The sequence below is a fragment of the Pseudorasbora parva genome, chromosome 6, assembly GCF_024679245.1.
Source record: "Pseudorasbora parva isolate DD20220531a chromosome 6, ASM2467924v1, whole genome shotgun sequence".
Classification (NCBI taxonomy): domain Eukaryota; kingdom Metazoa; phylum Chordata; class Actinopteri; order Cypriniformes; family Gobionidae; genus Pseudorasbora; species Pseudorasbora parva.
This window is the reverse complement of record NC_090177.1, coordinates 49,686,085-49,709,326: the sequence shown is the minus strand read 5'-3', so window position 1 is coordinate 49,709,326 and position 23,242 is coordinate 49,686,085. Positions and strand designations below refer to the sequence as shown.

Here is a 23,242-nt window from a genome sequence, read left to right as displayed (position 1 = left end):
TGGAAGTATCTCTTTTAATAGCCTAGTCGGTATAGGGTCAAGCATACATGTTGTTGATTTTGATGATTTTACAAGTTTAGCCAGTTCTTCTCCTCCTATAGCAGTGAATGAGTGTAATTTTTCCTCAGTGACCCTACAATGCTCTGTCTGAAGTGATACTGTAATAGACGGCTGCATGGTTATAATTTTATTCCTAATATTATCAATCTTACTAGTAAAGAAGTTCATAAAGTCATTACTGCTGTGTTGTTTACAAACATCAGAAGCTGAAGCTTTATTTTTTGATAATTTAGCCACTGTATCGAATAAATACTTAGGGTTGTGTTTGTTTTCTTCTAAAAGAGATGAGAAATAAGCAGATCTAGCAGTTTTTATGGCCTTTCTGTATGCAATCATGCTCTCTTTCCACAAATTGCGAAAAACCTCTAGTTTTGTTTTCTTCCAGCTGCGCTCCATTTTTCTGGCTGCTGTTTTAAGGGCCCGAGTGTGCTCGTTGTACCACGGCGTTGGATTATTTGCTTTAATCTTCTTTAAGCGCCGGGGAGCAACTATGTCTAAAGTGCTAGTAAGGATAGAGTCCATAGTTTCGGTTGCAGCATCAAGTTCATCTTGGCTATCTGTAATGCTGAGGAGATGGAACTGATGAGGAAGATTATGTACAAAGCAATCTTTAGTCGCAGCGGTTATCGTCCTGCCATATTTGAAGTGAGGGGATGGCTTTGCAGCCTTAGGTAAATTAAGTATACATGATATTAGGTAATGATCTGAGATGTCATCGCTCTGCTGCAGAATTTTAACAGTATCAACATTTATTCCATGTGACATTATTAGATCTAAAGTATGATTAAGGCGATGAGTGGGTCCTGATACGTGTTGTCTAACTCCAATAGAGTTTAGAATGTCTCTAAATGCCAATCCCAATGCGTCTTTTTCATTGTCTACGTGGATATTAAAATCCCCAACAATTAGTACTTTATCTACAGCTAATACTAACTCCGATACAAAACCAGCAAATTCTTTGATAAAGTCTGTATTGTGCCCTGGTGGCCTGTATACAGTAGCCAACACAAATGTCAGAAGGGATTTATCATTTACACTACACAGTGTTACATAAAGCACCAAAACTTCAAAGGAATTATATTTGAAACTAGACTTCTGAGTAATACTGAAAATATTATTATAAATTACAGCCACACCTCCCCCTTTACCTTTCAGACGTGGCTCATGTTTGTAACAATAATCTCGGGGGGTGCACTCATTTAAAGTAATGTAATCATCAGGTTTTAGCCAGGTTTCTGTCAAACACAGCACATCTAAGTTATGATCTATAATCATATCATTGACAACAAGCGTTTTTGGCGAAAGGGATCGAATATTCAGCAACCCGAGCTTTATCAATTGTTCATCCGTATTATATCTGTTGTTTATTTGTTGGACATCAATTAAATTTTTACTGTTGAATGGTTTTCATGGTTTTTTGTATTTACTAATTCGGGGAACAGACACAGTCTCTATGTGATAATATCTAGGTGAAAGAGTCTCTATGTGCTGGGATTTAGCTGACTTTGGTGACGTGAGACAGCTAGCAGACGGTTGGTTTAGCCAGTTTGTCTGCTTCCTGACCTGGGCCCCAGTGAGTCAAGGTTTAGCTCTAAGACTATGTGCCAAATTACTAGAGAGAAGAGCAGCACCAGCCCAGGAGGGATGAATGCCGTCCATCTTCAACAGGTCAGGTCTGCCCCAAAAACTTTTCCAATTGTCTATGAACCCTATGTTATTTTGCAGACACCACTTAGACAACCAGCCATTGAGTGATGATAATCTGCTAACTATTTCATCACTCCTTTTCGCGGGGAGAGGTCCAGAGAAATATACGGCTTTTGACATCGTACTTGCGAGATTACACACCTCTTTAATGTTAATTTTGGTGATCTCCGACTGGCGAAGTCGAACATCATTAGTGCCAACGTGAATAATAATCTTAGAGAATTTACGATTAGCTTTAGCCAGCACTTTTAAATTTGCTTTGATGTCAGGCGCTCTGGCTCCCGGTAAACATGTGACTATGGTGGCTGGTGTCTCTATTTTCACATTCCGTGTAATAGAATCGCCAATAACTAGGGCACTTTCAACAGGATCCTCAGTGGGTGCGTCACTGAGTGGGGAGAACCTGTTTGATGTTCTAATCGGAACGGAAGAGCGGTTTTTTGATCCGCGACTATGCTTTCTCATCGTCACCCAGCCCTGCTGCGCGGGCTCAGCCGGAACCAAACAATGAGTGTTCACTAAGCTAGTCGCATCCAAAGCAGTATCTAAAGCTGTTACATTCTCACTACTCTCACATAAAGCTTGGATGCGTGTCTCTAAATCTGAAATCTTCTCCGTCAGCCTGATTAATTCCTTACATTTATCACATGTGAAGCCCTGTTCGCCAACGGAGATAGATATGCTAAACATGTAGCATGCAGTGCAAGTGACAATGACAGGAGAAGAAGACATGGCTTACCGTATTTGTTGATGAATCCAAAACTTACCACAGTTGTCTGATGGAGTCTTTTTAATAATCCAACTCACCACAGTTGTCTATAGAACTCAGAAAACAGGAGACCCGGATGCTGGGATGGAAAGCTACCAGGCTAGCGAAAAGCTAACGTGTGGTAGTGATTTAGATTAAAAGCTAGTAATGTCAAATTTAAATTGATAGGCTATATTAAACACTATATGGTGATGAGTAAGTTATATTTAGCAGTGTAAATTACAAAGAAAATATATCAAATAGAGATTCAAACACAGCTATGCAGAGCTACAAACACTGTGGTGGCAGCAGCAGCAGGCAGACAGACAGGAGCAATCGATCAGGAACAATCAATCAGCCAGGAGCAATTCAATCGACCAATTTACACAATCCAAACGTGTGTTGAATTCATAAATGTTATTCTTGTTCACTGGCCTTACATGTGCCTGATTGACACTCAAGATAGCCTATTAATTTAAAAGAGACATAAATGTTAAGTTCTTTGCTGAAAAAGGCATTTGTAGTCACCATGAGATGTCTTGTTTTGTGTGCTGAATATACATTTTTCATAAAATTACTGAATATTTGTGTTTTTGTGTTTTTTTAATTCTTTTCTTAGAAGGTGATCTAAGGATTTTGCTCCTGGGTAAAACTGGAGCAGGGAAAAGTGCAACAGGAAACACCATCCTGGGCAGAAATGCATTTAAAGAGAGTGAAATATGTAAGAAACAGGAAGGAGATGTGGATGGGAAGAACATTGCCATAATCGACACTCCAGGACTGTTCAATACATCTATGACAAAAGAGCAAGTGAAGGCTGAAATAGAGAAGTGTGTAGAGATGTCTGCTCCTGGTCCTCATGTGTTCCTGCTGGTCATCAAACTGGGAGTGAGATTCACAGAAGAGGAGAGGAACTCAGTGCAATGGATTCAGGAGAACTTTGGAGAAGAGGCTTTGCGTCGTACCATCATTCTGTTCACTCACAATGATCATCTGAAGGGGATATCTTTGGAGGAGTACATCAGCAAAAGCCATTATTTACCAAAAATAGTTGACAGTTGTGGTGGCAGATATCACTCTTTCAACAATGAAGATAGAAACAATCACCAGCAGGTTACAAAACTTCTCCAGAAGATTAATACATTGAGGAGGGAACATGGAGTGAAGCATTACACACCTGAGATGTTTAAAAGAGCAAAAACAGAAATGATAGGGAAGGACAGAATGAATCTGCCATTTCCATATATTCTGTGTGCTGTTGTATTAATTGGAGTATTACTGGCATGGCAGTGGAAAAATACATATGAGAATCTGAAACAGGAACTCAAACTGATAGAACAGGAAATTAAGGAAATGGAAAGGAAGCTCCAAGAAAATGAGCAGAGAGGGCAGCGTCTAATAACAGACCTCAAACAGAAGGATCAAGAGGAGCAGCCATTGACATATGAGCTCCAACAGAAGGAAGAGGAGGAGCAGAAACTGAGAAATGACCTCCAACAGAAGGAAGAGGAGGAGCAGAAACTGAGAAATGATTTCCGACAGAAGGAAGAGGAGGAGCAGAAACTGAAAAATGAGCTCCAACAGAAGAGAGAGGAAGAAAGACTCCTACTAATAGAAAAGGAAACACAACAGAAAAATGAGCTATTACAAAAGGCAGATAATGAGCAACACATGATAAATGACCTCCAACAGAAGGAACAGGAGAAGCTGCAGCTAACAGATGAGATCCTAAATAAGGAAGCGGAGAAGCTTAAATTTAAAGATAAGATCCTAAATAAGGAAGAAGAGAAGCTTAAGCTAAATGAAGAGCTCATACAGAAGGAAAACGAGAAGTCTCAGCTAAAAGGGAAGCTCCTAAAGAAGGTAAATGAGAAGGCTCCGCTAAAAGGAAAGCTCCTACAGAAGGAAAATGAGAAACATCAGTTAAAAAAGAAGCTGCTACAGAAAGAACAGGAGAAGCTGAAGCTGAAAAAGGATCTCCACAAGGAGGAGCAAGAGAATCAGCGGCTGACAAATGATCTCCGACAGAAGGAAAGTGTAAAGCAGCGGCTGGAAAAGAAGCTCCAACAGTACAGTCAGAAAGTGCAGTAGCAGGAGGAGCATCAGGAGAAACAGCTAAAGCAAGAGTAACAGGAGGAACAATAGGAGTAACAGGAAGATCTCCATCTGAAGCAGAATCACCCTCAGCAGCAGAGAAAGAAGCCGCATCAGAGTAGCTGCATTAGCAGCAGCACGACCATTAATGCCCAATAATAATAATAATAATAATAATAATAATAATAATAATAATCAGGACAGAAATCATATGATAGCTTATAAGGGTTTTGCATTGTGAAATGACACTTATCTGTATATAAATATATTGAATTTTAAGTATTTTATGTGAAAAGAGGATTCCGAAATCCACGGCCGCTTCAATATACCTGTATATATCCTAATTAAATTCATAATCAAAACCGTAATCAATATTTATCTTCCTATATTATTATAATGATTATTTCCAGTTATGATTTAGCTTAATTTGATTGATAAACCCCTGATTGTTTCTTGCCTTTAATTTTTATTCCTTTTATATTTCCTTTTACTGAAACACTAAAGACTCAAGATGAATATTGCCTGTACTATTGTGTGTCCCTCTCACTGAAAGAAAGCACACGTTATCAGTATGTTTTGGTAAGAACTGGTTAGAACTGGAGCTTAATCAGCTCCAACCGTGGAGAGACCGTGTATCTGTGTATGTGCGCAATATTCTGTGTTACAGATCAGGGTTGAGGTGGTGTACAATGGGCACCCTAAGAGATGAGTGGACTTGTTTTGAGTGGACTTGTTTGTTGAATATGTGCAAATTAACTGATGTGTGAAAATTTACCATAACTGCATTTTTACTGAGCCAATCAGAACCATCCACATTGCAGTAATGACGTGGATAGACCTTGAATAGTATAACTGTTGGGGCAAATGTATGTACGATAGGGCGAGGCAACGAGACGGTGAGAGCAGGAGCGCAGCCTACAAACTCCTTTTGAGACTTGAAGCTGGCTTCTGTTTTTGAAACTGTAAACTATATTCTTCAGTAAATTTTTCTTTTAATGAATTTCACTACTGACTCTTGGTCTTCATTTTCCACTACTGGTCTGGGGTCATTCACATGTTTCTGGAATTATTGTAGTTTTAAACTAGATATATTATCTAGTTTACATTTCAGCTAAATTACAAAAAACAACTAATGTTAATCAAGTGTTAATTCGCTCCATGAATTTCTGCCGTCTCAGTAATGTTGGTCGCCTCTCGTGAAGATATTACAGATAAAGCAGAACGGCGAACTGACTGCTCTATTTCCCCCTCACAGTACCTGTGCCAAAGCAGAAGATCAACCATTTCATCTGTAATGCAGCGAGAAAGAAAACAAAAACAGGGAGATCTTTAAGTTCTGTAGACAGCCATCAAACAGCAGCAATTTAGCAATCAGTTGCGCCTCCAGTTTGTGTTTTTTAATGAATAATCCACATCCCCCATTAAAGGGTTAGTTCACCCAAAAATGAAAATTCTGTCATTAATTACTCGCCTGTCATGTCGTTTGACACCCGTTAGACCTTTGTTCATCTTCGGAACACAAATTAAGACAATTAAGAAATTGTTAATAAAAGAAAATATAATAATATTATATTTTATATGAAATAATAAATAATGGATGTGTTTATTTAATCTGTTACAACTTCAGTTCAAACCTCAATGTCATGGTTATATTACACACACACACACACACACACACACACACACACACACACACACACACACACACACACTGGTTGAATGCTGTTGTAACTGACAGGGAAACAAGTTTACATTTACATTTAATCATTTAGTAGACGCTTTTATCCAAAGCGACTTACAAAAAAGGGGAGAGCAATAGAAGCAACGAAACAAACAAGGCCAACAACCTGTAAGAGCTGTAAGAAATCTCAATTAATTAGCACAATACACAACTTTTTTTTTTTTTTTTTTTTAATATAGCCAGCTACAACAAATACTCACGTACGGAAAATACAGAACACTGGATTTTGATAGCTATGATAACAACCCATTAGGACTAAGGCTGATGCCCCAGCTGTTGTCGTTAATGCAGATTCAGTGGCCCAATGGGTTGGTTTTGTATTCTAGCTAAACGCGCAGCAATAGCCATCTACAACAAAAACTCACGTACGCAATATACAGAACACTGGATTCTGATAGTTATGATAACTATGTAACATACCCGCCTGAAGGCACAAATCCGGATGAGAGACGTAGATACGATCAGTAAGTGCTATTCTGTATTGGTCAAGTGCAATAGGAAAAGTGCAATTGGAAAAGATGTGTCTTAAGATGTTTTTTAAAAATGGCTACAGACTAGGCAGCACGAATTGAGATCGGCAGGTCATTCCACCAGGTGGGAACGGTCCAGGAAAATGTCCGTGAGAGCGATTTCATGCCTCTTTGGGATGGAACCACGAGGCGCCGCTCGCTCGCAGAACGCAAGCTTCTGGAGGGTGTGTAAGTCTGAACAAGCGAGTTTAGGTATATTGGTGCAGAGCCAGTGGTTGTTTTGTAGGCGATAACTAGTGCCTTGAATTTGATGCGAGCAGCCATTGGCAACCAGTGCAGTCTGATGAAGAGAGGCGTAAAATGCGCTCTCTTCGGCTCATTAAAGACCACTCTCGCCGCTGCATTCTGGATCAGCTGCAAGGGTTTGATAGTGCATGCTGGAAGCCCAGCCAGAAGAGCATTACAATAATCGTTTAAAAGCTTAAAAAAGTTTAAAAGCAATAATAGTTTAAAAGCAAGCTTTAAATGTAATATCCTTAAAGGCGGGGTGAAATGCTGTTTCCTGCATACTGAGCTTTCCACTGTTAAAGACTTGGATTCCCATCCTAAACATAGACAAAGTTTCAAAAACTAATGTTGGGCGTTTGATGGAGTATTTCTGTGTCAAAAAAACTCCTTCCGGTTTCTCACAAGTTCCGGAGAGTTTTTTTCGAGTATGGGTCGGCTTGACGTTAATAGAGCGGAAGGTCCTTGTATGGGCCGTACGGGCTCTTCTCCCGGTAGGGTGCGCGCGTGACTAGAGTGAGAGAGGAAACGCACGCCCATAAACACTCTCAGCTGCAGATCCAGTCGATCCAGACGCCGCGCTCCACTTTATTCCTATCTGACATCAAGCGACTTCAACGCTTCAGCACAGCAAGTCACTGCTGTCAGGACTTCACTAAATCATACCAAAGAAGTGTGTTTTTGACGGAGCGGTCCCAGCGATAAAGGTTCGGTCCTGCTTTGGAAGCAGCCGGTGAGTTAAACGGCTTCAGATGTCTGTGCTGTCGGCTATCGTCGCGTGAGTAAACATCAGTAAACGACACGATCGCGTGCTTCGTCATTCAAATGCGCTAATGGCAGAGGTGGGTAGTAATAAATTACATTTACTTCGTTACATTTACTTGAGTACATTTTTTGGGTAACTTGTACTTTTAGAGTATATTTAAAAATGGGTACTTTTACTTTAATTCAAGTACATTTCTTGTGAAAAAACTGTACTTTTACTTCGTTACAATCGGTGGCGTTCCTCCACTACTGTCAAGGATAATAATTAATTATATATTTTAAAACAAATTAATATGACTTGTTTGCAAGTCTCGCGAAACGTTGGAGAGGCTGCTTCGCGAGAGGTGTAGGCCTACGCGCATCATCCGCATATAATTAGCGCGTGTTTAGTCAGATGATGGCCAAAGCAGAGTAAGATCACGAAGATGTGTGTGAGCTATGGGAGGCAGATCACCCGTTCCCTCTAGTTCATCATGTTTTCACTCCTAGATGTCAATAAGAATAGTTTCATAATGCGATACTGTGTGCACCAAAACGAACTGACATCTCAGCATACAAGAATTGCACCTCCAACCTGAAAAAAAGATGTAACTTAGCGGTAAATGTTGCTTATATTTGAACACTATTAATGGTAATTTGGTAACTATGGGCACTTTTCCCTTATTGTAATACTATTTCACACACTGTCCGAGTGTTTCCAACAATAATGAAAACTAGAGGCAGAAAAACAGCATTTTCTTTTTCGTTTTGTTTAACCATAGTCCATGATTTGTAAACGAATACATTTTGGATGTTGGTCTTTTCTAACCTATTAAGCTTGCTCGATAGATTAGCTGATACAGAATTGTGTTTGCAATGTGAAAAACATGGGAACGAACCCTGTGAGGAACGATTCTTTCATGATTAAAGAGATCAAAGTTGAGTTCAAAACACAAGCTAAAATCACATGGATACAATTTTATTTGACACATTTGATTTTGTATTTTTTATATTTTATCTTTTTTTATTATAAAGATCTTGCACATTTGTCGGTTTACATTGGAGGCAAACTTTCCTGACATTTATCTGCAAAAGGCACAAGCATAATTACTCAAAAACAGGAATACAGTGTGAACTATACTTGTTAATTATGCACTTTTCCAAATATATAATTTAGTCCAGGAACAAAAGAGGATTAGTATTAGGTATTGCCTCTTATACATGTTGACCTTTTGTAAAAGCATGTAGACAAAATCACAAGAAATATACTAAAAAAAAAAAAAAAATAATAATAATAATAATAATAATAAAAAGTAAATAAAAAAAAAAAAAAAAATAGATTAGAAAAAACAACAACAACAACAACTCAACTATATACAAGGGTACAAGTGGGTAAAATTGTGCAAGTAGGTAAAATCTTGTATTTTACTTACTACAGTTTGATTTTATCCTCTCTCTCCTGTTATCCACTCCAATTTGCCCTTGTTACTCAAATCTCAGATGAGATCTGGTCTTATTGCTCTTATATATTCTGTCCAGTTGGTCCATAAACGAATAAATTTTTCCTTTTCTAATCTTAAGGCCATAGTGAGTCTCTCCATTATATATATTTGGTATATAGTATTGTACCATTCTTCAGTACCTGGTGGGTCTGGTTGAAGCCATTTTCGTGTCAGGGCTTTTCTGGCTGACATTATCAGAATCCTAAACAGATACTTGTCTGCAGTTGAAGTCAGATTTGGGGTTTCCAGACCTAGGTACATGTGTAAGATATCAAAAGGGATATTAGTTTGGAAAATTTTCTCTAGGCATCTGTGTACCTCTTGCCAAAAGGGAACAGCTTTTGGGCAAGCCCAGAATATGTGATAGTGATTAGCGTCACTGTCGCCGCACTGTCTCCAGCACCCTGTTCCTATATTTTGGTGAGCTTTCTGCGCAGGGGTTATAAAAAATCTCATTATGTTTTTCCATCCAAATTCTCTCCAAGTTATCGAGTAAGATGTCTTCCACTGCATTTTACACATTACTTCCCATTCATTCTCATCTATTACTATGCCTATTTCTTTTTCCCATTTCTTTTTGACGTATTGCGTGTTTATTGGTTTGCTTTCTTGGAGACCTTGGTACAGCGCTTCCCTTTGTAATTTCATCGTATCTACTTCTCATTTGTAGATACCGATTAAAATCTTGATTTACCAGACCATGTTTCACCTTGAGAGTTTGAAATTCTATTAGCTGTCTGTTATGTGTAAATGAAAAGTAGGAAGTGAGACCTTTTTCTGCCCATTGATGGAATCTTGTATCATGTCTATTGGGTATAAATTCCGTGTCATATGCGCACCATCTTAACATCGCCACTGCCTTGGTTAGTTTATTATTTTTACAGACTTGGTGCCAGATTTTAAAAGTTAGTTTTATCCATGGATTTTCTTTATCTGCCAGATGAGTTAGTAGTCTCTTATCCGCTACCATAGCTTGTATTGGAGGGCCCTTAGTGGTAGCCTCCTCTATGTCTTTCCATCTAGCTGTAAAAGTTGGGGCACATAGGCAGACCAGAGCTCTTAACTGGGCAGCGTAGTAGTAATCTCTTAAACACGGCAGTGCCAGGCCTCCTTTATCCTTTACAAGCTGTAATGTGTTGTATTTTATCCTTGGTTTTTTCCCTTGCCATATAAAGCGAGAAATTATTTTATCCCATTCCACAAATTGTTGTTTAGTAACTTCAACCGGGAGGGTTTGGAAAAGGTACAAGAGGCGTGGCAGGATGCTAATCTTTACTGATTCAATTCTGTTTATTAGCCCTAGAGAGGGAATAAGACTCCATCTTGATAGATCAGACTTAATTTTTGAGTTTAATGGCCCATAGTTAAATTTGAATAGTGCTGTGGTGTCTCTGCATAAAATCACCCCAAGGTATTTCATAGAATTCTGGCCCCATTTAAGATTATATTTGTTTTGTAGTTCTCTAGGAGGTTCGAAGTTAAAGTTCAAGACCTGAGTTTTTTGGATATTTAATTTATATCCTGAGAATGACCCAAATTCTTCTAGTGTGGACATCAGCCTCTGTAACGATTCCTTTGGCTGGCCTAAATAAATTAATATATCGTCTGCGAATAGCGATAGTTTTTGGTCCCCCCCTCGCATATTTATTCCTTTAATGTTGTCATCTTGTCTTATATACTGGGCTAGTGGTTCTATAAACAGAGCAAATAAGGTTGGGGAGAGAGGGCACCCTTGTCTACATGATCTTTCTAATGTAAATGGCTTTGACAAGCTACCATTTATTTTTATTCGAGCTGTTGGTTTATTGTAAATTGATTGGGTCGCCTTGATAATGGTTTCATGAAAGCCAAACTTAGTTAAAACTTGATAAAGAAAAGACCACCTCACAGAATCAAAGGCTTTCTCTGTGTCCAGCCCTATCAACATTGCTTCTATGTTATTATTTTGTATGTGTTTTATGACATGGAGAGTCCGTCTAATACTATCCTGGGTCTGCCTCTGGCAAATAAACCCCGTCTGATCTGTATTTATAAGATTGGGCATAATATTATTGAGTCGTTTGGCTATTATTGAAGTGTAAATTTTGTAATCTAAATTTAGAACTGAAATTGGTCTATAATGAGCACATTCCGTTTTGTCTTTGCCTTCTTTTGGTATGACCGTGATTGTTGCTTCTTTCCATGTGGGGGGGATCTCTCCCCCTTTAAGTGCCCAGTTGCAGACTGTTCGCAGCCTTGGAGTTAGTTGTTCTCCAAACGTCTTATAATATTCGGATGTGAAGCCATCCGTGCCTGGGCTCTTATGAGCTTTTAGCCTACTTATTGCTGCGTTAATTTCGTTTTCTGTAATTTCCTTTAATAGATTGCTGTTTTCTTGTTCTGTCACTTTTGGTAGGTCCAATGAGTCTAAGAATTTTCGGGCCAAATTATCGTTATCCAATTTTGGCTGGGAGTATAGGTCTTTATAATAAGTTTCAAAGCTCTGTTGTATTTTATCCATCTCATGGTGTATTAAGCTAGTTTTTGGATGTTTAATCTTGTAAACTGCGCTGTCAGCTTGTTGTTTCCTTAATTTAAATGCCAGCCATTTTGTAGATCTACCTCCTACCTCATAATATCCTTGCTTTATAAATAATAGCTTTTTCTGAGTTTCTTCAGTATAGATTATGTCAATTTCGTTTTGTAATCTTTTTATTTCCAATTTCTTATTATTGTCTAAAGTGCTTTTGTGCTGCATTTGTAACTCTTTAAGATTGGATTGTAACTTTTCAAGCTTCTCTTTCCTTTGTTTTTTTAACAGGGCGGTATAGGCAATTACTTTCCCTCTTATAACTGCTTTATATGCATCCCATAGGATGGATGGAGTCACTTCTCCATTGTCATTTTCCTTAAAATATAACTCAGTTTCAGTTCTTAATTGTTCTTTAATTTTAGGGTCATTTAATATACTTGAATTAAGTCGCCAGATTGTGGATTTAGGATTGTTATTAGTGTAGATGGATAAATGTATGGGGGAATGGTCAGATAGATCAATTGTTCCAATGTTGCATGTTTTAATTCTGTGTCTGTCTTTACTAAAGGTAAAAAAGTAATCTATTCTAGAGTACGTGGAGTGTGGTGCAGAATAATGTGTGTAATCTCGACCAGAAGGGTAGAAATCTCTCCAGATATCAATAATTCCAGTTTCGGTCATGATACAGTTTATCTTTCTAGTGAGTGATTTTTGTTGAGGTAAATTTGTACCCGAGCTATCTAGTTTAGATAATCTCATATTCATATCCCCTCCACATATCATTATTCCCTGGGTTTCTGACGTCATCATTTCGAATAACTGTTTGTAAAATGCCCAATCACTTCCAGGTGGTGCATATATGCTAAGAATGGTGACCAGTAAGCCATCAATTCTCCCCTTGATCAGTATATATCGACCATCTTTATCTTTTTTTTCAGATAAATGCTCATAGCGAGTTTGGTGGGAAATTAGAATTGCTACCCCTCTTCGATGCCCTGATTTGTAGGATGATGAGAAAACATTCTTATAAGGACCTCTCTTTAATTTTTTGTGCTCCGCTTCTGATAAGTGTGTTTCCTGGAGAAGGGCTACATGAGCCTTTTCCTTTTTCAATTTAGACAGTATTTTGGATCTCTTTTGTGGATTGACCAATCCATTTACATTGAAGGAGAGGATATTCAATGATTGATTAGTGTCTGTCATTATTATTAGAGTAAGAAATGTTTTCAGTCCCATTATTACCACTTGTCCCAAGAACAGATTTTAAGCTGCATAGAACAGCAGCAAACCAAAAACATATAGTAAAACAAGTAAAATAATGTATACTTGTATACATCCAAACTAACATGACTCCCATTGGTGGGGTTAACATGATATAACCCTGTAAGACCTGATGTAGTACAGTCTCTAGGAGGGTAAGCCCCCCAGTTAGGGGTGGGCCCTCTGCTAAAACGTCCTTGTTGCTCAGTTCACACATTCATTCGTGTGGAAAAACAAACAAAAGAGAAAATAAAAAAAAAATAAACAAAACTGTCGTTTCCCGGCGTTAAATCAAAATAGGCAGATATCACTCGTATGCAGGAAACATCTGCTCTTTAATACTTTCGACCAGTGGGCGAACAGGGTATAACTAAGTCACTTAAAAAGTACCTGGGGCTGTTCGCTTCACATTTTAGCATAGGCTATCTCTCTCCTGCTCCCTGTTACTTTAAGCTGGATCCCTTCGAAACTGCTCAAGTCTAGCTTTAGTCGATGGTCCTGCTCGTGTTGCGCGCTCTCTACCTCGTCGCTGTTCTCTCCGGTTCCCGTCGCTCACGGTCCACGTTAGTCTCTTTAACTGTTCCATCAGCGTTGCGGGTGGTTTTATGACAGTGACGGGTAGGCCCTTCTCGAACATTTCTTTCGTTGCTTCCTCGGCCGTGGAATAAACCCGTGTTCCATCTGGGTAAAACACCCTTAGTTTCGCGGGGAATGGCGTCTGAAACCTTATCCCTCGTTCTTTCAGTATCTTCTTAGCCTCCGCGTAGGACTGTCTTTGTCGAAGCACGTTGGGTGCGTAGTCGTTATCCAAGTTTATTTGTTTACCTTTCCAGTTAAACCCTTTCTTCTGCCACGCTTTTCTAAGGACCTCTTCTTTAGTCCTGTAGCTGAGAAAGCGCACAACGATGGACCGCGGTGGGGCTCCATCTGGTGGAGCTGGTGCGAGTGCGCGATGGGCCCGTTCTATCTGGAGATTCAGACTCGAAGAGAGCTCCAGATTTTCTTTTAGCATGTTTTCAATAAAGTCTATCATTGAGTGGGCATTTTTTTCTTCACCTTCAGGAATGGAGTAGATCCTTAAGTTATTTCGCCTCGAGCGTCCTTCTTGGTCAGTTAGTTGCGTCTCGAGTCTGGCCTGAATATGAATCAGCTCAGTCATGATGTCTTCCACCGATTGCACTCGTTCCTCAGTGTCGAGTATACGGCTTTCTACCTCCTCGAGTCTTGCATTGGTAGTGCTGATTTGTTCCTTTATTTCCTGTAGTTGTTGGGTGTTATCTTTTCTAAAGTCTTTAATTTCCATGAGAATCGCTCGTAGATCAACGTTGCCCTCCTGTTCCGCCGCGCTAGTGCTTGCGTTAGCTAAGCCACTGTCTTCGTTAGCTTCAATTTCTTCGTTCATTATTTCGGTCTGCTTCTTTGATTTCGATTTAGTCTGCCTGTCTTTCACCATCGCCCTGCCTTGTACCTTTTTGTTTAGCAAATTTAAGTCTAGCTTTACGAATTTTCAGGGCTTTTTAGTTAAAAATGCCGGGAGCAGCAGCTTTTATGCAGCCATCTTGTTGCGTGTACAACCGGAAGTCACACATTTGATTTTGTTAACAATATCGGGTAGGTTTAGGGTTCAGTGTGGGTGTACGTTAAAAACCCAACGTAACAAATTCCAGATTCACGCGCATCTGTTCCGGTGGGGAAACTAAGCTTTTAGCGCCACCCAGTGGACATTTCACTTTGAAATTGTCACGATATGTACTGTGACGAGCATCCTCGGAAGAATCAGCATCGCCCTGGTAACCAACACAAAACACCTGCACCTCCTCATCGCCGGCTGATCGGTCACAGCTGCTCCCAATCAGCCCACAGCCACATAAGCAGCACAGACTGAGCAGATGGGGAAGACTGAGGTCTTGAGCCGACAAAACGCTGGTCTAACCTTTGTTTCTCTGTTCTCCCCAGAAAGCAGCAAGTGACCGACAGCCCACCCCTTTGAAGCACGTCTGGGTCACCCACTTTTGGTTGGATTGAGCACTGAAGAGCACTTAAAGCACCAGCCATCACGCACCGGCTTCCCTTCCTTCACCAGTTTGGTTTCACTGTAAATAAATCTACCCTCCGGGGCCACTTTTCATGAAGCCTGCCTTGTCGAGTGGTACATTACGTATTGGTACATTACGTATTGACATTACGTATTGGTACATATTTTGTGGTTTGCAAAACCTTTGCCACAGCTACGTATTTCCTTTGACCAGGCTAAAAACGAAACAAATAGATAGCCTAATTCGACCTCTTGCATTTATACACACAACCAGACAGACAACAGTCTGTAGTGTACATACAAATAAAAACAGGATTGTATTTTATTCCTACCTAAAGAATGCATATACTTATAAAAACATAAGAACAAAGTATGTTTTAAACAGAGCTCTGATTAGCCCAGCACACCATTAATTTACACTGTTTAACCATTACACATACACACACACACACACACACACACACACACACACACAAACATATATATATATATATATATATATATATATATATATATATATATATATATATATATATATGGAGGTATATATGGAGGTCTGTGAAAGCTCTACAGTCCCTGACAAAAGTCTTGTCGCTTATCTATACCTGATATTAACCTGACTTTTAATTAATTAATTGGTGTTAGAAATAGCTCATATGAAAAGCTAAAACCCTCCCAAATGATGTGCAATGCACTGAAATAAATAATTTTCATAGAAAAAAATATTTATCATTTAATCAAGACAGAAAGGTCAAATTTTGGCAAGACAAAAGTTTTGTCGCCTATACAGAAATTGAACAAATTTACTGCAAATACAAAAATATGTCAGCAAATTAAGTTGTGGTGCTGTCAGATCCAAATTTAATATCTTGTATGACTTCCATGAACTTGAAGGACTGCATCCATGCGGTTTGGCAAGGATTCATACAATTTATTGATGAAGTCATCAGGAATAGCTAAGAAAGCAGTCTTGCATGCCTCCCAGAGTTCATCAATATTCTTTGGTTTCATCTTCCATGCGTCCTCTTTCATCCTACCCCACATATGCTCAATGATGTTCATGTCTGGTGACTGGGCTGGCCAATCCTGGAGCATCTTGATCTTCTTCGCCTTGAGGAACTTTGATGTGGAGATGGAAGTATGCGATGGAGCACCATCCTGCTGCAGAATTTGGCCTCTTTTATGGTTGTGAATCAGAGGTAGCTAAGATTTCTTGGTATTTTAGACTATTGATGTTGCCTTCCACCCTGCAGATCTCTCGCACACCCCCATACTGGATGTAACCCCAGACCATGATTTTTCCGCCACCAAACTTCACTGTTTTCTGGGTGAATCTCAGATCCATTCTGGCTCCAGTAGGTATCCTGCAATATTTGCGGCGACTGTGTTGTAATTCAACAGAAGATTCATGTGAAAAATCCACCTTCTGCCACTTTTCCTGCGTCCATCCTTTTAGCAGGCTGTGGGCCTTGGCAAATGCCACACGGTTTTTCAATTGTCTTTTGTTTAGTGCTGGCTTCTGGGCACTGATTCGACCATGGAGGCCATTTCGAGACAGAATCCGACAAACTGTTCTGGTTGACACAGGGACTTCAGGTGACCAGGTCTCGTGGAGCTCTGCTGCAGTGGAAAATGGGCTGGCCTTGGATTTTCGAGCCAACAAACGGTCCTCTCGAGCAGTTGTCTTGTGGGGTCTGCCTGACCTGGGCTTGCCAAAAACGTCTCCAGTCTCTTCAAATCTTTTTTTTATCCTCTGTACTTGACGCTGAGACACATTGAAGGTGTCTGCCACATCAGCAGTGGATCTGGTCTTCAGCCTCTTGATAATCAAAACTTTAGTCTCTGGGTGAATCTTGGGCATGTTTGCAGAGGTCTAGTTGCAGTTGATGTGAAGGTCTAGTGTACTGGGGTTCTTTTTATACACCCTTTGAGACCTAATTAATCCATTATTAATCACAGGTGAAGCTCATATGACAAGGTGACAACACTTATGTCTTTGCAAAAATTGACTCAATGGGCTTTACCAAGCTGTGAATATTAGAATACTTTTTGAAAGTTTAGTTTTTCACTGAAACATTATCACAAAAGCTGGTGGGATTAAAATGAGCCATTTCTTGTAAAATATCTTGATTAGAAATATATTTCAGCGGCACTTAAGGTCAATTTGTACACAAGCGACAAGACTTTTGTCAGGGACTGTAGTCCGAAAGTAACTAGTAACTAAGTACTTGAGTAGTTTTTTCATCTAATACTTTTTTACTCTTACTCAAGTAACTATTACGATTGTTACTTTTACTTTTACTTGAGTAAAATTTCCATAGGTAATTTTACTTTTACTTGATTACAGATTTTGGCTACTCTACCCACCTCTGGCTAACGGACTCCATTGTTGTTCTATGTGTAACGTTACACTAGTCTGACGTGCAAAACCGCTACTGCTAAGGTTTAGTCGCATACAATAGTCCATTAACCGAATCATGTCCTCATAAACTGTGAGTAAAGACACACAAATGTTGACAGGCCACTAAATAGAGTCCATACCACAGAGACGGACGTCCTGCTGCGGCTGTTTCTCCTGTTCAATTTATTTCAGCCTCCGAATGATTCTGGATCATATCTATTAGCTGAGATCGATAGCCATGGGTTTGTCCACGCTTGAGGATGTCACCGCTTTGGAGGGTATTCCTGCACAACCGGAGGCTGCAGTTTCAGGACCCTAGTTCTAAGACCCCAGTTCTAGGACACTAGTTTTTTGAGACAGCACCACCTACCACCGAATCACCAAAACACTAATTTAAGATGGACGATGCACACCGATCAGACTGTGAGTACCGATATTCAATCAAGTATTATTTTATAAAGTTTAAACGAAACAAAATAGCCAAAGTGAGAGCTGCTAACTATGAATTAATAATTAATTCAGACAAATTAGGAATTTGTGTGCTAGTTTTATTAACTAGGCTACTTTGATGTTCTTGATCGTGGTGTGGCTGACATTTATTAAATCCTTTTTGATTTTTAATGACTATAATACATCTAGCCAGCTGCCAGCACATTAATTAAACTTAAAAAGATGACAAAGGCATGTTGGTGTAAGGGTGTGTACGATTACCTGTAGCTTACTGTATTAGTGGGCAAACTTGCTGAATAAACGATTAAAATTAATTCTTTATTTAAAAAAAAAAAAAATCTGTATGAATCTTGCACAAATGTTTTTTTGTTATCCTTGCAGCTAGACTGAAAAGACTGGGCATAATATTGCAGTGATTAATAAATGCATATTTAGCTACTCCAAACAAATATTATTATATTCCATTCTGCATATCATGTAGATTTCATAATGTAACTGAGATGGCAATGGCTTTTGACGTGTATGTTACCTTTTTTTTTTTTTGCTTTTAGGGATTGCCACGCCATCACTGTGGAAAAGACTGCGGGATAAAGTCTCAGTGTTTTTTTGTTGTTGTTGTTGTTTCTGTTTTTTGTTTTTTTGCCAAGTATATGCTAATATAGTATCTGTCAATGTCACACATCTTTCAGATGGACATGCCTCTCATTAGAAAGTGGTGGTGTCTTCTTCTGATGGAGTGCTTCAAAATAGAAGGGTATTATATCAATATATATTTCTATTCATCTCTGTAACACTTGCTGGTTTTTATAACTTGTGCAGTTTTTTATTATTATTTTTTATCTACAGTTAATTTTGTGTCATGGCTCATTTATCAAAATCACCATGTTCACCAGATTAGTATAATGACTGTCAGTCGTCATCCATTTAGCTAAGTAAGGTATATAGGAAATGTTTACAATAGTTGCCTTATGCTATATGCAGCTTCAACTGTAAAGTACCATGGTCTCAATTGGTGGATATTGCTCAAATTTGGAGTTTGGACTTAGACATCAGTAACAAATATTCTGTTTGCCTTTCTCTTTCTACAACTCCAACAGTGCACAGGTGTTAAATCGGATATATCCATTCCGTCTGTGCAGCAACTGATGAAAAAAGGAGTCTTTTTGGTGCTGTTGTTATTGCAAAAATGACATAAATATATATTCTTCAATCATTCTTGAGTCTTGTCTTGCCTCTCTACAACCTTTAAAATATCTGACTGTAATTTAGTGACTGCATATACTGATTCCATCTTTATTTTATCTGATAATGAACTAATTATTTAAACTTAAGGAGGTTAATCAATATAGAGTATAATTCAAGAAATTAAGATTTAAGGTACTCAACTTTTTTTAAAGATTGATATAAATTTTTCAGTTATATTTTGTGTAAATTAATTTGTTTAAATTTTAAATTGTGCATCAAAGCAGGTATTACACACTTTGTAATTAACCTCTGATGCATTTTGAATTAAAAAAAATCACATAAAATATACTCCTGAGATGAAATATCTATGTAGGCTACTAACTAAACCACCTGGGTCATAGAACTGAGGTCCTGAAACTGCAGCACACCGCTATATCATCCAGTTCTGTAGGTGGCGCTGTCACAAAAAACGAGGGTCCTAGAATTGCGGTCCTGAAACTGGGGTCCTGAAACTGCAGCCTCCGGTTGTGCAGGAATATACTACTGGCCGCTTTGTGCACTCGTCATTCTTTAGCTCCACCCACTCGATATGCCTCAAGGCGCTCATTTTTTTCTGGAAAGACTCGGTACAGCTCATATTTCTTTTATAAATGTAATAAAACTAAAGACTTTTCAGAGATATGAAGGATGCAATACTACTCTATAGGTACTCAAGATTGACATGAGATTGACTGAAACTGAGTGTTTCACCCCCCCTTTAAAGTTTGGTGCAACAAAATTATTAGATAAACCTAGATTTAAGATCAATCCTTGTTGGTGCAACCCACAACATACATATGTCAAATATCACTTATTATATTTATTTTACAACAACTTCTTACTCCATTCGCTAGGCTATGTATCGTTTGAAAATGTACAATTTTCAAACTTGTTGGGTTCTGCTCTATTCACTGCATGACTATCTGGGTATCATTCAGTCACTGCTGTGTTCACACCGACTATAAACACAATCAAAGCTTCAAAAACATATGAAAAACGGGACCTTTAAGTTTAACATCAGAAACAACAGAAATTTAAATTAACAGCCAAACCAGAAGAAAACACTTTTCTACACTTTCATTGCGCTGAGCGGGAGAAGCTGGAGCTTGACCGGGATGGGGAATAATGCCCAATAGAGACTCTGGTAAGGCCTGAGCGGGAGAAGCTGGAGCTGGACCGGGATGGGGAATAATGCCCAATAGAGACTCTGGTAAGGCCTGAGCGGGAGAAGCTGGAGCTGGACCGGGATGGGGAATAATGCACAATAGAGACTCTGGTAAGGCCTGAGCGGGAGAAGCTGGAGCTGGACCGGGATGGGGAATAATGCCCAATAGAGACTCTGGTAAGGCCTGAGCGGGAGAAGCTGGAGCTGGACCGGGATGGGGAATAATGCACAATAGAGACTCTGGTAAGGCCTGAGCGGGAGAAGCTGGAGCTGGACCGGGATGGGGAATAATGCACAATAGAGACTCTGGTAAGGCCTGAGCGGGAGAAGCTGGAGCTGGACCGGGATGGGGAATAATGCACATTAGAGACTCTGGTAAGGCCTGAGCGGGAGAAGCTGGAGCTGGACCGGGATGGGGAATAATGCCCAATAGAGACTCTGGTAAGGCCTGAGCGGGACAACATCTTCTGGGATGAGCAGGGCATATTTCCACTGTCCGCAGCTCTGCGGGGCTGAATCGGTCGACGGCTGGCATGTCATAAAAAGTAGACAATGCATCTGAGATGATGAGTTGAAAAAAAATAAGTTGCCTACTTAAATAAAGGTACTTGGACGTTAATATATAAATGTTTAAAATATATTGTAACAGTTACATTTAACATAAGAAATAAACTGTTAACTAATAGTTGCAATATGACGATATTTAACCGGCTACAGATTTACATGCTTAGGTCCAGTCTCTGATCGTCGCAGGCTGAAGCATGTCAAAACCCAATAAATAAAAAAAAACTGCTCCATTTCTCTTATTAAAATCTCCTCCCGAACGTCCGCTGTCAGTTGTCACAACCTGCTAGGCCATTGGTTCATTGTTGCCAAGTCTGGAATTGGGCTGCATTGAGGCTACTGCTGCTTTGGGGTGTTTGTAGCCTATAGACCACAGGTTAAGTTGTCTTTACTTAAGCAATATTTCTACCGCCCACGCCCCGCATTTTGGGAGATTTTGTCCGTGATTCCACTACTTTTGATTAGCAACTGGGGGGGTTTTGTTGTTCAGACCTGGCAACCCTGTCCCTCGGTTCGCCTTCGAAGTGCGCACCCATCACTTTGGGACACAGATTATGTGAACATGCATGTGAACCGTGCTGAACCGTGTGAACCGTGCTCCCTTTTGAACTAAACTCCAGGTGTGAAAGCACCTTAGCTCTCATTCATTATTTGAACAAAGAGAGGAATTTGTTAATTAAATTTGCTTAACACTCCCTGTCACTGTTAAAGGTAGGGTGTGCAGAGGGTGGAGTATTTAGGGTGCTTTCAAAGGCGTGTTTTCCATTAACTGTTCAGGTGGGAAATTAAAATATGAATCATTTGTTTTAGTTTTTCAAACCAGTTTAACTGGAAAACTTCATATTTTAGTTTCAGAAACTTTGTTGTAAAAATGAGAGATTAGTACTGATGTACATATTATCGGCAATATCTTTCCCATTGTTGAAACATCCAGAAGATTGATATTTTGCTTTGCTGTAAATTACAGGTGTACTAGTCAATAGATTTACAAGATTTTAGAAGCTAATAACATTTAGGATATGTTTTTATAACTACAAAGACTATTTCCAGACAAGTATGGATATTTTGTAAAGTTCAATATTTAAAGGGGGGGGGGGGGTGAAGCACTCAGTTTCAGTCTCATGTCAATCTTGAGTACCTATAGAGTAGCATTGCATCCTTCATATCTCCGAAAAGTCTTTAGTTTTATTATATTTATAAAAGAAATATAGGCTGTACCGAGTCTTTCCGGAAAAAAACGAGCGCCTGGAGGCGTATCATGTGGGCGGAGCTAAAGAATGACGAGCACGCACAAAGCGGTGACGTCCTCAAGCGTGGAGAAACCCATCGCTATCTCAGCTAATACAGATAATGATCCACAATCAGATCCGGAGGCTGAAATAAATTGAACAGGAGAAACAGCAGCAGCAGGACGTCCGTCTCTGTGGTATGGACTGTATTTAGTGGCCTGTCAACATTTGTGTGTGTTTACTCGCAGTTTATGAGGACATGATTCGGTTTATGGACTATTGTATGCGACTAGACCTTAGTAGCAAGCAAAACGGTTTTGCACGTCAGACTAGTGTAACGTTATACAGAGAACAGCAATGGAGTAACCGTCAGCGCATTTGAATGACGAAGCACGCGATCGTGTCGTTTACTGATGTTTACTCACGCGACGATAGCCGACAGCACAGACATCTGAAGCAGTTTATCTCACCGGCTGCTTCCAAAGCAGGACCGAACCTTTATCGCTGCGACCGCTCCGTCAGAAACACACTTCTTTGGTATGATTTGGTGAAGTCCTGACAGCAGTGACCGTGGAGATCCACTTTGAGACGTGACTGAAGCGATGCCTTGAAGCTTCCCGTCATTTCTGCGTTCAAATCGGTTCAAATGCAGCGCTGCCTTCCCAGAATGCTGTGCTGAAGCGCTGAAGTCACAGATAGGAATAAAGTGGAGCGCGGCGCCTGGATCAACTGGATCTGCACCTGAGCGAGTGTTTATGGGCGAGCATTTCCTCTCTCGCGCACCCTACATGGAGAAGAGCCCGTACGGCCCATACAAGGACCTTCCGCTCTATTAACGTCAGGTAGACCCATACTCGAAAAAAACTCTCCGAAACTTGTGAGAAACCGGAAGGAGTATTTTTGACACAGAAATACTCCATCAAACGTCCAACATTAGTTTTTGAAACTTTGTCTATGTTTAGTATGGGAATCCGAGTCTTTAACAGTGGAAAGCTCAGTATGCATGAAACAGCATTACCCCCCCTTTAAAAAATTTCATTTGGTAATTCTC

At 39.6% G+C, this 23,242-nt stretch overlaps 1 protein-coding gene across 1 annotated transcript in view; it reads left to right on the top strand.

Moving 5' to 3' along the window:
- Positions 1-4,606, top strand: part of LOC137079565 (GTPase IMAP family member 8-like) — a 31,489-nt gene extending 26,883 nt beyond the window's left edge. Inside the window, exon 3 of the mRNA XM_067447514.1 lies at positions 3,148-4,606. Within this exon, the coding sequence (XP_067303615.1) occupies positions 3,148-4,606 (1,459 nt within the window). The remainder of the gene's footprint in view (positions 1-3,147) is intronic.
- The last annotated feature ends 18,636 nt before the right edge of the window (positions 4,607-23,242 follow it).